The following is a 12,199-nucleotide window of genomic DNA, read 5'->3' as shown; positions in this document are numbered from 1 at the left end:
AGGACTGTCCAGACGAGGCACAGCCATCAGGGATATGACAGTGAAGTCAGCTGTGCTGGAGTGGAAATGTACGTAGTGGCCTGTGGAGAGAAGACACCCACATGGAAGGTCAGCGAGGGCCTGGTCTTATTGAGTGAGTCGTGGAGAAGCAGGGCGTCCAGGGGACGTCCGTGGAGGCCGTGTTGAGCTCTGTGCTGGGATCCCCACAGTTCACAACATCTGTCATGAGGATCTGTTTCCCCTTTGATATGGATGTTGTGCCAGCAGGGGTCTGTCCTTGCACATGGGACGTGGCCAAACTGGGACACTCTACAGAGCACAGGCTCCTGGTGAAGCCCCTTGATGCGTTTCCAGATTTTTCCCTTGTCCTGTCGATCTGAGGACTTTTTTTGGATCCCCAGGAAAGCCGGTCAGTCAGCCTTGTGTGGTACGGCCATCCCACTTAGTTATTAGCAGACTAGGCTGGAGAGAGCAAAGCATGTTAGCTCCCTCTTCCAAACAGGAGAATAAAAGCCTCCTTCCAGACATGCCGGCCTGGATGTGAGAATTTGGTGCCGTAGATGGGGGATTGTTTTAGCACAGACAGACAGAGAACTGCATTTTGTGAACTTAACCACTCGGCTCCCTAAATAATCCTGCCCTAAATGTGGCCCGGACCGTTTTGCTAAGCCTGAATGTGCCACCTTCCGTTCCCCTGAAGTTTCACACCCTTTCTCTTCGTAAGTGGCGACCTGACTGCAGGCCTGACTCTGAGCCGAGCTTGCTGCCCAGGACAGTGGACACGCGACACGGTCATGAAGATCCAGGTCAGCGGAGAGGTTGTAGCAGAGCCCCGAGGCTCTGTAGGAGCACAGACACACACAAGTTTTATATTCATCTTGAAAATTGTCCAAAGGCAATTTGACAGACTCCAGAACTCCTCGAGTGGAACCCGCTTCTCCCTTCACGTGCTCAGCGGAGCCGCACTCAGCAAACACACGCACACGCACACGCACACTGACAATTACGAAGGGCCTACGTCCTTACTACTGTGTTAGGTAATTTCCCAAAAGAGCATCTTGTGTAACTAGAATGATAGGAGGATTTGTAAATGTGCCGTGTTATAGGAGATAAATAGCAATCTCTCACTAGCATGTCTACTAGTGTGGTGTGGACGCCTTGACTCTGGGCTTCCTTATTTCCCCACTGCCCTTCCTCGTCACTAACTCCCTGCCCCACCACACTGGGGCTCTTTCTGGTTCTCGTGAGGTTGACATGACCTCAGTTTAATAATGTCTAATCATTCACAACACAGCCTTGTGCCCAGATGTCAGATGTGAACTGTGTGATTCTTCCTGACCTTGGAGAAGGGGCAGCAAATGGGGCGGCCGAGGAGCACGGTACCCCTGTCTCAGGGTTCAGGCCCCTCTCAAGGAGGTTTGAGCCGTTAGAGCAAAGCCCTCTGGTAATGAAGCCATTTGTCCCTGGGAAGAGAATGAGCCCTTGTGCGACCAGAAACAATGGGCATGTTGAGTTGCAGACCTGGGGTGAACGGAAGCTCAGGCAGAGGCACATGGTCGCTGAATTGGGACAGTTCAAGGAATGCATTCTTCCTCGGCAAGTTTCTGGCAACAAGTCTCCTCAGTGGTAATGACAGTTAGCCAGTGGTCATTAATGCCTCTGTTTTGAGGGATTTCCCCGAGTACGTCATGACTCTTCAAGGCTTTCTTATTTTTTCTTCTTTGAGTTTTAATTAGTGTAGTTTTTTGTCCAGAAATCACCCTGTGAGAAATGAATAAAAATAAGTTTGGGGAGCAGTGTGTTGTTATTTTTCATAGTGTTGTTTCCTTCTATAAATTCTCACTTACCTACGAAGCAAACCCTCACTCTCCGGTCTCTGCCACTAATTTGATTCCCAGGCAGTAAAAGTGGGTGTTGCTGCCCTGTCTCTAAGCAAAAGCTTTTGGTGCGAGTTTTTCAAAACTCACCTCATCTCGTACCAAGACAGCAGGCAGAGAGTCCCTGTGAGCTTTATAAAAGCACGGCCAGGCCGTCGGCAGCGTTCGTTGCCTGCAGGTCCTACGGAGATCTATCTGGCTCTCGGTGCCGTTGACCTTGTCTGGTAAGAGATGGTGGAGCAGGAGCCCCATCCCGAGAGTGCCGCGGCTCTGGCGGGAGCTCCTGTGCCGAAGGGTCGGCCCCCGCCGGCCCGGAGAAAAGGGAACCGCCGCACCCAGGGCGCGAGAGCTCGCCGAGAATGGGAACAAAGAAGGCCGGTGACGGCGCGCGCCGGCCGGGCCCGGGATCTGCTCCGGCGGGGCTCCGGCGGGCGGGCGCCGAGCGGGGAGGGCTGGGGAGCGCGGGGAGCAGCCCCGCGGCGCCCGCACACTTGGCTTCGGGGGCCGCGCGCTCGCGGGCGCCGGCGCCGCGGGGCGGAGCCTGGCCGCCGCTCACCGCCCTCCTGCCTTCCCTCCCGTAGGTGAGGCCGCGCTGCGAGCTCGGACATGGCAGCATGACGGCCCGGCGCCGCGCTGCCAGACGCCGGCCAGAGGGAGCCCCAGGCTGTGGGAGCGAGCGCCCGGAGCAGCGACTGCTTCCGGAGGCCGCCTGAGCCTCCCTCCCCACCCGCTGGCTGTCCTTCCTCACCCCGTGGACTCCTGACTTCTCCGCCTGGAACATCAATATGTGTCATGTTATCGTCACCTGTCGCTCGATGCTCTGGACCCTCCTGAGTATTGTGGTGGCGTTTGCAGAGCTCATTGCCTTCATGAGCGCCGACTGGCTCATCGGCACAGCCAAGGGTCGCCGCGGCGCCGAGCCCGACGACCGGAGCGGAGGCTCGTCGGAGCCCTACCACCCGACCTTGGGCATCTACGCCCGCTGCATCCGCAACCCCGGCGTGCAGCACGTGCCGCGGGAGACGCTGTGCGGGCCCTACGCCGAGAACTTCGGCGAGATTGCCAGCGGCTTCTGGCAGGCCACCGCGATCTTCCTCGCCGTGGGCATCTTCATCCTCTGCACCGTGGCCTTGGTGTCCGTCTTCACCATGTGTGTGCAGAGCATCATGAAGAAAAGCCTTTTCAACGTCTGCGGGTTGCTGCAAGGGATCGCAGGTAAGCGCGCGGGGAGACGGCGGGGCCCTCGCTGCGCGTGCTGCGCCCCCGCCGCTCTGGTGCGCCCCTGCCGGTTTGGAAGGCCGGCTCCCGTCCGGCACACGGGCTTGGCAAAGGCTGTTCCAGGCAACAGGAGTGTGCTGCCCTCGCGCTGCCCTTCCCCTGTTACACTCTCGCCTGCTCTTTCTCTCCCGTGTTCCGCTTCGCTCATTTCCCTGGGTTTCCTTAGAGTGACTACTCCTACTGTTTTGCTTTTCCCATTACATTAAAAAGCATGCTTTCCAGAAAGTCCGTGCATCCCACTGAGGAAATGCGGTGAGAGAGGCCCCCCTGCAGCAGGCCGCGTGTGCTGGGAAGGAGGGCATGTGCGCGTGCGGCCTCCAGGCCAGGGCAGGGGTCCCGCCGCGCGCCCAGCCCCGTGCCCAGCCGCAGGATGACTTCAGCTTGGGGACGGGAAGCAGCAGGCTGGGAAGGACGGAGTATCGGCGGCTCTGTGTTTAATCACGGTCGGGTTTACACGGTCTGTCTCCCGGAGTCTGGCAGAAGGTTCTGTGCATTCAGATCCGAAAATACAAACTAACTGTTCCACTCTCAGGCAATCCCTCACTAATGAGCTTGTTAGAAATTGGTGGAAAGAAGAGTATGCGCCCTTTACAGTGATCCCAGAGGGGAGGCCGGGAGCTGCGAGGAAACTTCCACGCGCACCAGCACTTCCACAGCCTTTCCCCTATGGGTTTGAAACGTGGATCCTGAGCCAAGCGGGTATCACTCAGTCTGTCTAGGCTCAAGGGATTTGTTCTGGATGGCAGAAGTAAACACATAGACACGCAGCAGTTTGAAGATATCCTCAAGGAACTAAAGGACTAGACTCTCGCTTTGATTTTTCGGGGGGGGAGGGGGAAATCACTTTTTAAACAGAACCAAGGCATTTGTTAATCTGAACTCCAACAGGAGAGCAGTAATCCCCCCACAAACCCTAACTGAAGGGCACAGGTGACTCATCCCTCAGCAAATCCTAAAGCTTTGTGCATGGGACTCTTCAACAGCGAAGGTAAAGCACTGAGCCTGGTGTCCAGGACTGTGAGGAAACAGACCCCAAGTGAATTAACTCTAGTCTGCCTAATAGCAAACTCTTGAGCTCAGCAGGGCTGGCTTCCAAATCAGCAGATCAAACCAACAGTTATTTTCCAGGCAGCTGTAAGATAATGTTTGCTGTTCGTCCAATCTTAGGGGAGCCACCCTATATATGTGTGTGTGGTGGTTGGTGGATAAGGGGCCTAGAGAAATGAGAGAGGGCCTGCTGCACAGTCCTGATCTGTTTCCATGGGGGATAGACTTCTGGGGCCCCCATTTGTCTGAGAGGACTAGCTGGACAACGAAGGACTCGAGCACTCCTAGGCATTCACAGAATTTGGGAGGCCAGGATTCTAATTTTCAGTTTTGCTTGAGATAAATGCTTGGCATTCCTCATCTGAAAAATAGGGACATTGGAAAATATGACCTTACCTTAGATTTTTTTTTTTACCTTAAATTTTTTAATTCTGTGAAGCTCATTATTCCTTTTTATTCACTTCTGAAATCTGAAGTGTATCCCCTTCAGCTTGGCATTTTACCTCCCAGCTACATTAAATAAGATTCATCTTTTTCTTGTCAGAGAAGTGCCCCTACTTTATTGCCCTGAGACACACAGTGCCTCAGAAGTATGTGCATATATGCTGCGTGTATCTTAAAACTTCTGCTGAGAAGTATTACCAAAGGCTTTTGAAAAGCCAGAATAAACAGGTGGACGAAGAGAAGGCAGCATACACAATTTATTAATCCTGTCGAAGAGCCTGGGTTGACCAGAGAAGTGGATTTCTGTGTAATTTTTCCTTACTGTGTATATTTCCACATCCGTGGTGATTCATGCCTTTACGATGAATTTTATCTAAGTGCTGGTATGCAGGCAAAATTCCTGGTTTGTCATCCCTAAGGATGTTTTTCATCCTGAGAAACTTAGTTCATTCTAGCACTCCTAGCCATCCATAGTACAAATGGGGCATCTTGGGCCATAACACCTTAAGCTGTGTTTTACAGTCACTCACAAGCAACTTATGGTTACCCTTTCAGTCTTACAGACTATTTACATGCAGGTTTGGGGGGGGGGGTACAAAGGGAGAGGGAGAGAGAGACTCCCAAGCAGGCTCCATGCCCAGCACGTAGCCCGATGTAGGGCTCGATCCCATGACCCTGAGCTCATGACCAGAGCTGAAATCAAGAGTCAGATGCTTAACCAACTGAGCCACCCAGGCACCCCCATGCAGTTTTTAATAAGGTGTTAGTCCAGTGAACTCAGTCTCTAAGAATGAGGATTAGTCCAAGAAATCTTTTGGTGCTCTTGTTTGCTATTTCACATAAATGACAGGAGTGTTCATTTTGGCACAAAGATCAGTATATGTCATAGGAATTATTCATACACTCCAGTGAATTATTCCTGACTTCTCCGTCCGTCCCTCTCTCTCTCTATATCAGGCCTCTGGGAAGAAGGGTTGAAAAGAAGGAAATAGTAGCATACCTGAGGTGCTAGTCACCTGTCTGTCCCAAAAGTCTAGATTTTCTAAGAGAACTTTCTCCCCACCCCTCTCACTTAGGTTCCCTGTGAATACACCCAGCATCTCAGAAAGTCTGAAATTATTTAAAATTTTGATTTGGCAAGAGGCAGAGATTCCTATAAGCCAGACCATGTCTCTAGAGCCCACTGACCTAAGGCTAAGGACTGAAGTACAAGAAGGAGTAGTCTCTCCACCTAGCCTAGCAGCTGTTGAGCAGAAACATGGGTGAGATGGACTACGTACTAGGCAGGTGACTCCCTCATGGTGCGGGGAGGGGGCACATCTGTAAGGGATGCTTGGTGGGCTCTTTCTCTCCTAATGGAGGTCTATACTGGCTAGTTCAAGCCAACAAAATGGCAGCCATGGTCCTTGAATCTCTGGCTGAGAAAGTTGCCCCGCCAGTGTCTGAAACAGCTGACTTGCTTTCTCTCCTGTTGGCCAATATGTAATAGCATCTGGGCAGCCCCAGCCTCAGCCAAGTACTCGGTGCAGCTGCGAGCGTCAGTCTCCCCCCGCCCCCAACCCACCACACACCCCCACGGTTCTCAGCCCCGCATCTATGTGACATGGGAACAGATGGTGAGAAAGAAGCTGTTGCCAGCGCATTCTCTGGAAATACACTCAGACTGTGTTTGCTCTTAAAACTTTCATTTTGGCAAAAATAACATTTTTTTAAATGTAACGAAGAAAAATTACAAGATACTGTAAGCATATTCCTTACTATGACTAATTTTAAAGAATAAATAGGCCTTAGGTTTGTGTAGCCTCATTGTCTATAGAAAGTGTAACATAAATTATCAAAATCTGGGTATTTTGATTTTAGAAGTGGATGTGAAAGAATTTGCTACCTCAGTGGAACTCTCAGAATCTACGTTACTTATAAATAATAAGAAGATGCAGGGCGCCTGAGTGGCTCAGTTGGTTAAGCGACTGCCTTCGGCTCAGGTCATGATCCTGGAGTCCCGGGATCGAGTCCCACATCGGGCTCCCTGCTCGGCAGGGAGTCTGCTTCTCCCTCTGACCCTCCTCCCTCTCATGCTCTCTGTCTCTCATTCTCTCTGACTCAAATAAATAAATAAAATCTTAAAAAAAAAAAAAATAAGAAGAAGATGCAACTATTGACTATTAAGTTAACCCAGATAGAGGATTTGCCTTCAAGGTCTAGCCTACTGGTGGGCACCCATCTGACGTTTCCTAAGTATTCAGCACAGATGCCTTTGGAGTTCAGTACTTCTCTCTTGGCAGCAATTAGAGGTCAAGCCTCACCTGCCTCTGGATCAGTCCTGACCTCACCTTACAGTGGCTGTGAAATGGCCAGTAATTTACTTCACTTCTCTGAACCTCCTTTCTCACTTGTAAAATGGGTATAATGAGGTATAATACATACCTCAGGGTTGTGTGTGGGTTAAATTAGATCCTATATGAGAGGAAACGCTTAAGCACAGTACTCGGCACATAGTAAACAGTAAGTGGTAGCTATGTGAAGTTTTTCTGCTTTCTTGGCAGGATTTAGTTGTTTTTTTTTTTTTATGTTTCCTAGAACTGCTGCATTTTAAGGAATAGTGGTTTCTCTTCTAGTCTTTCGAGGTGACCTTGTTCTATTGAAAATCAAACATCACTGTGTTGTTTGGGCCATTCTTGGCCCCTTCATAGCCTGCCTGTGTTGGGGCTAAAGAGTGTAGAGCATTTCTGTGGCTTTGGGGTGACTGTGGGTGTCCTTGGGGCATTTTTTTAAAAAGCAGAAGATAGCAGTTGAGTTGACAGGAAAACCAAGAACTTCTTCCTCTCACTGCTCTTCCGCCTGACACACACAGTCTCTAATTCCTCTCCTTGCTGGAGGCAGCTTCTCGCAGTTGAGCCTTGACTGCAGGTGGCTTTTCAGACTCCTGACACAGACTAAATCACAGGCTGGTTGGTCTTCCCAAGGTGAGGACTTGTCCAGCGCTTGGCGGAGCCAGAAACACAACACATCATCTGGAGCCCTCTGGGATTCATTACAAAAGCTGGGTAATCGGCCAGCAGGGTCATCGCCCCCAGCTGTCTTCCTTAGGTTGTGACCTGGATGTAATCCATAAGGAAACCACAGGACGCAAAGATCCAGGTTTTCCATGACAGCATCGAGCGGTTTGTTTTCAGAAATGCATGTAGGGCGCTCTCAGAAGTCCATGGAATCCCCAGTGACTCAGGCTTGGGACAGAAGCCATTAAAATGAGCTCAGGATTTGGCTCACTAGTTTTGGCCTGGACGGTTCCACTGGGGTTGCCATGAGGGTTGGACTAGCACATGAGCTGCTGGGTCTGGCTGCCTGCTGTCTTTTCAGTCCTCCCTCCTATGCTCGTTGGCTTCTTTGTGTCTGGTTGGCTCTCACGCTCTCTACTCCCCATAGCCCTCTGTCTGTCTCTATCTGTTTCAGTCCAACAGGATCGCCTCGGCAAGCTGCTCCACCAGTCTGACCAGATAGATGGCTGTGGGCTGAACTCTGCCTTCGCTGGTCTGGGAGAGAGGGCGTGCTCCTGGGACCCCTCTGTTGTCATGGCTCAGCGCCTGCTCTGTGCAGGCTCAGCTCTCTGGGAAGTGAGCAATGATTGAGGAAGGAGGAGGACAATATGCAAAAAAGGGAAAGGAATAAAAGAAGAATCTGAGAGAGGAGACAAGTGGAGGATTTTGCCTTTGCTTGTAGAATTGCTTTGTTGTAAACCAGAAGGTATATGGGAGTATGGATAGGCATATGAAGTATACCATGGTTACTATCTAGGACTGGGTATTGCCATTGCTGTTTTTCACAGGCTGAACAATAACCTTAGCATCAAGAAGATAACCATGACTCAACCTGCTCTCAGCATATATTTTGACTTGTCCCCTTGCTCTACCCATTTACTTGTGGCCGGAAAAATCAGCCACTGGAAAGGAGAAAAATAAGAACAGGGGCTTGGAAAGCATAGGGAGAGAGGAAGAGATTCCTAACTCTGACAGACACCTTGTCCCATAATTTTACACCTGAAAAACTTACCTGGCTTTCTCCAAGAAGGTAGCGTGACCTTGACTGCCCAACTTCAAAATCCCCTCAGAGAAAAAGCATGAGGAAAATAGAGGAAGCATCCGGTGCTTTTCCTTCTTAGAAAAAAGCTCTGGGAGCTTCTGGCTGTCAAAGGGAAGCTCTTTATTTCTGGCTCTCCAGACAGAGAATGCTTGCCCCAGAAGTCAGACCTAACAGTTCTGTGTCTGGATTGATTTAAGAATACCACTGATTATGACACATCTACTAATTCATCGACCTCTAGTAATCCCCTGGTAAAAACTGAAGAATGCAGAAATGTACAGCAGGCCAGATTTAAATTTCAGTTCAAGAAGCTTTTATGGGATGCCTACTAAGTACAAAGACCTATAGACGCAGGTCTCCAATTTCTTGAGTTTCTGCTCCCCAGCCATATTAGAGAGTCATTGTTTCATAAACTGTACCCTAGAGAGGGAAAAATATATATATAAATCATTATATATAAAGGGAACAGAGAACTACTCAACCATATCATTAGATAAAAAACTACGCCCTAAAAGCAAGTGGACCAAGCAGGCATTAATTTGAGTAAATCCAGAGAGTGGGATCTGTTTTTAAAGAACCAGTGGGAAGGTCTAGAAGAAAACTGCAAATTCTCTTAAAATTCAGATATAGCAATTGATATGCGAATCAAATGTGGAAAGCGGTTTGCCATGGTAACCACTTAATTATAGACGTAGATTATCACGGAGCCATGGATGATATATGTTCAAATTCCATGAACAAATAATCACTTAAGTATGATTTACTGAACATTTACGTGAGCAGCTGAGACACTCCGTTTTAAGAGCTTGCTGCATCGGTTGTATTCTAAGCTGTGATGCCCCTTGAAAAGTGATGTGTGTCCTATGAAGAACTGCCCCTGCGCAGCCAGCCAGTTACGAGTTCAGTTCCTGTATACAGGCTCTCCGGTAGCTTTGTTAAATGTCCAGGACTCACTCTCTTTTTTATCTTTTATTTTTCAAAAAAGATTTTATTATTTGAGAGGGAGAGCGTGCGTGCCCACACAAGCAAGGGGAGCGGCAGAGGGAGAGGGCGAAGCAGACTCCCTGCCGGGCAGGGAGCCCAAGGTGGGGCTCAATCCCAGGACCCGGGGATCACCACGTGAGCTGATATCAAGATTTGGACACTTAACTGACTGAGCCACCAGGCGCCCCCAAGAATCATTCTCTTTGTTATTTTTTATTTTATTTTTTTTTTAAGATTTATTTATTAGAGAGAGAGAGCATGAGAGAGGGGAGGGTCAGAGGGAGAAGCAGACTCCCCGCCGAGCAGGGAGCCCGATGCGGGACTCGATCCCGGGACTCCAGGATCATGACCTGAGCCAAAGGCAGTCGCCCAACCAACTGAGCCACCCAGGCGCCCCTCATTCCCTTTTTTAAAAGATAGCCCCTAGTACCAGTGAAATCTAAAATAAACATTGAGAATGCAAAGCCAATATTAAAAATTCCAAACCAAAGTGCACAGGTGCTATGTGTTGAGAGTTTTGAGGCCCAACTCAGGGCCCTGTGTTGAAAAGACACCTGCTTCAGTATAGGGGCTTAATATTTAACATTATCTGGACCCTAAGACTCTAGCAGGCAAGAAATTTACTTACTGTCCTAAAAATTTCATCACTCAAAAACTGAATTTTTTCACATGTCTTTTACTCTGCTGTACACTGCATTTTATTTATTTTGGAAGTTTATTTTGAATGATCAGTGTAATTTGGTTATAGTCAAACCGAAGCTCTTTCTTAATCTTGCATGTTGGATGAATAATTTATCAAGAAAATATTTTATAAATTTTTCCCAGTTGCATGTAGTTTAAAAAATAGCTTCTCAAGAAAAAAACAACAACAACTCTCTCACTTGGAATGAGAAGAAAATTATATCACTAATTCACAGGAAGCGATAATCTGGCTAAATTAGTTTTTGGGATGCATTTTGACTGTTAAGAGTTAAGGCTTTAGAAACTGACAGTGAGGTAGTTTGCATATAAACATGAATCATTGCTGAGAAAGACTTCAGGAGGCTTCAACAAGGGAGAAACTGCATCTTTCTTATAGATTGTTTCTCTGTATATTTTAAGGGCATCAGACAATTCTTAATTGATGGTCATTAATTCTGCATAATTCTAACAGAAACTTCCTCTGGGGGCCTTGGTTGTAAAGTCTTTTTATGACAACTATGCTCTGATTGTCTTCCAAAGAATTCTCTTTATGTTGCTCTATCATCCGCTGTCCACCCCGACCCTGCAAAAGTATTTTTCTTTTTATTATAATTCCCTGGGAGTGTTCTTAGTAGGAAACCAGTACCATACTAGATTCTTCTGGGGAGATGGTATGAGCATTAATACAAACTTTTTTTTAAAAAACTGACACCTGATCCTTCACTTTTTTTCTCCTTCCCTTCAGAAAACCTTGTTGGTTAAAAACCTCTAATGTTATTAATCATGTATGAAGATGACATGTAGATATAATCTGCTTAACAAAGACACTGTGGTAGCAGCTGAAAACCCTGTTGATTACCAGTGAACCCTTTGACCTCCAGTTCCTGATCTGCCTATCAAAGCAGAGTTATTAAATGTCAAAGTTGGGCCCACTGTGGCTTTTCCATAAACTCTTGAAATTTTAAAATGCGGTGCAGCGAATGCAGATTTGGATTCTGGATTCCAAAGAGACAGAATTCACAAAGAGCCTTCTTACCCTTCAGCCTATTACTTGCTTCTTAGAGAGGTGTCCCCAGCCTGACACAGGCAACCTCTGCCCTCTCCTCAGAGGGGCCTCTTGCCCAGCAGTTACTGCCTTTGAATGAATCCTGGTCCACTCTGCTAAGGTCTCCGCAGTCCACAGCAAAAGTAGGAAAGACCGGGACAATGTAGTAAGATTTCATAGAGGTGAATGTATTCCATTTAAAGAACTATCTTTAATTCTCAGATTACATCCTTCACAGTTTTTGTGTTAAAATATCCTCTTATGAAATGAGGAGGAAAGGAGATGATGGTTTTCAGTGTCCTTAAATGTTGGCCTTCCAGTAATTTTTCTGGCTATTGTACTAGTGTGTGAAGTCCAGAAGTGTGGGAACCACTGTTCTAGAATGTAAGCAAGGGTGCAGATTGTGTCTTTTTCACATTTCTATCTCTACTGTTCACAATGGGCCCTGCTACATACATAAGTAAGTCCTCAGTAAATGTATATGCATTGATAAAAACATGATCCGCGTTATGATAATCTGCACTAGCACAGCTATACATTTCTAGGTATCTGGAAAAGAGTAAAGCGTTCACCAGTGCTGCTAAGCTCAATCCTGACATGACCGCTGCCCTCCCAGACAGGGCATAAATAGATCAATGGAGCCATTACCCAAAGAACTAGTAAGAATCACTTCAGAACTGGCAAGCACTAAAACCAAATTCTGTTTTGGCTTTTCAATAAATTTTCATTGAGAAATTGAAAAACCTTAATGGGCAAAGTGATGTCA

The 12,199-nt window shown here is 47.9% G+C and overlaps 1 protein-coding gene across 8 annotated transcripts in view; it reads left to right on the top strand.

Annotated features, from left to right (window-relative positions):
• LHFPL2 (LHFPL tetraspan subfamily member 2) overlaps positions 1-12,199 on the top strand; it is a 154,080-nt gene that overhangs the window by 127,993 nt on the left and 13,888 nt on the right. For 7 of the 8 annotated variants that reach the window (XM_035014715.1, XM_035014714.1, XM_035014712.1 and 4 more), the window contains one exon: positions 2,459-3,092. In XM_035014715.1, the coding sequence (XP_034870606.1) occupies positions 2,663-3,092 (430 nt within the window). In that variant the 5' untranslated portion in view covers positions 2,459-2,662. Of the gene's footprint in view, positions 1-2,031; positions 2,102-2,458; positions 3,093-12,199 lie in introns of those variants that run through there. The other variant, XM_035014716.1, reaches the window with a different exon arrangement.

This window comes from Mirounga leonina, unplaced genomic scaffold (assembly GCF_011800145.1).
Source record: "Mirounga leonina isolate KUSES-001 unplaced genomic scaffold, KU_Mleo_1.0 Mir_168, whole genome shotgun sequence".
Classification (NCBI taxonomy): Eukaryota; Metazoa; Chordata; class Mammalia; order Carnivora; family Phocidae; genus Mirounga; species Mirounga leonina.
This window is presented reverse-complemented; position numbering and strand designations above follow the sequence as displayed.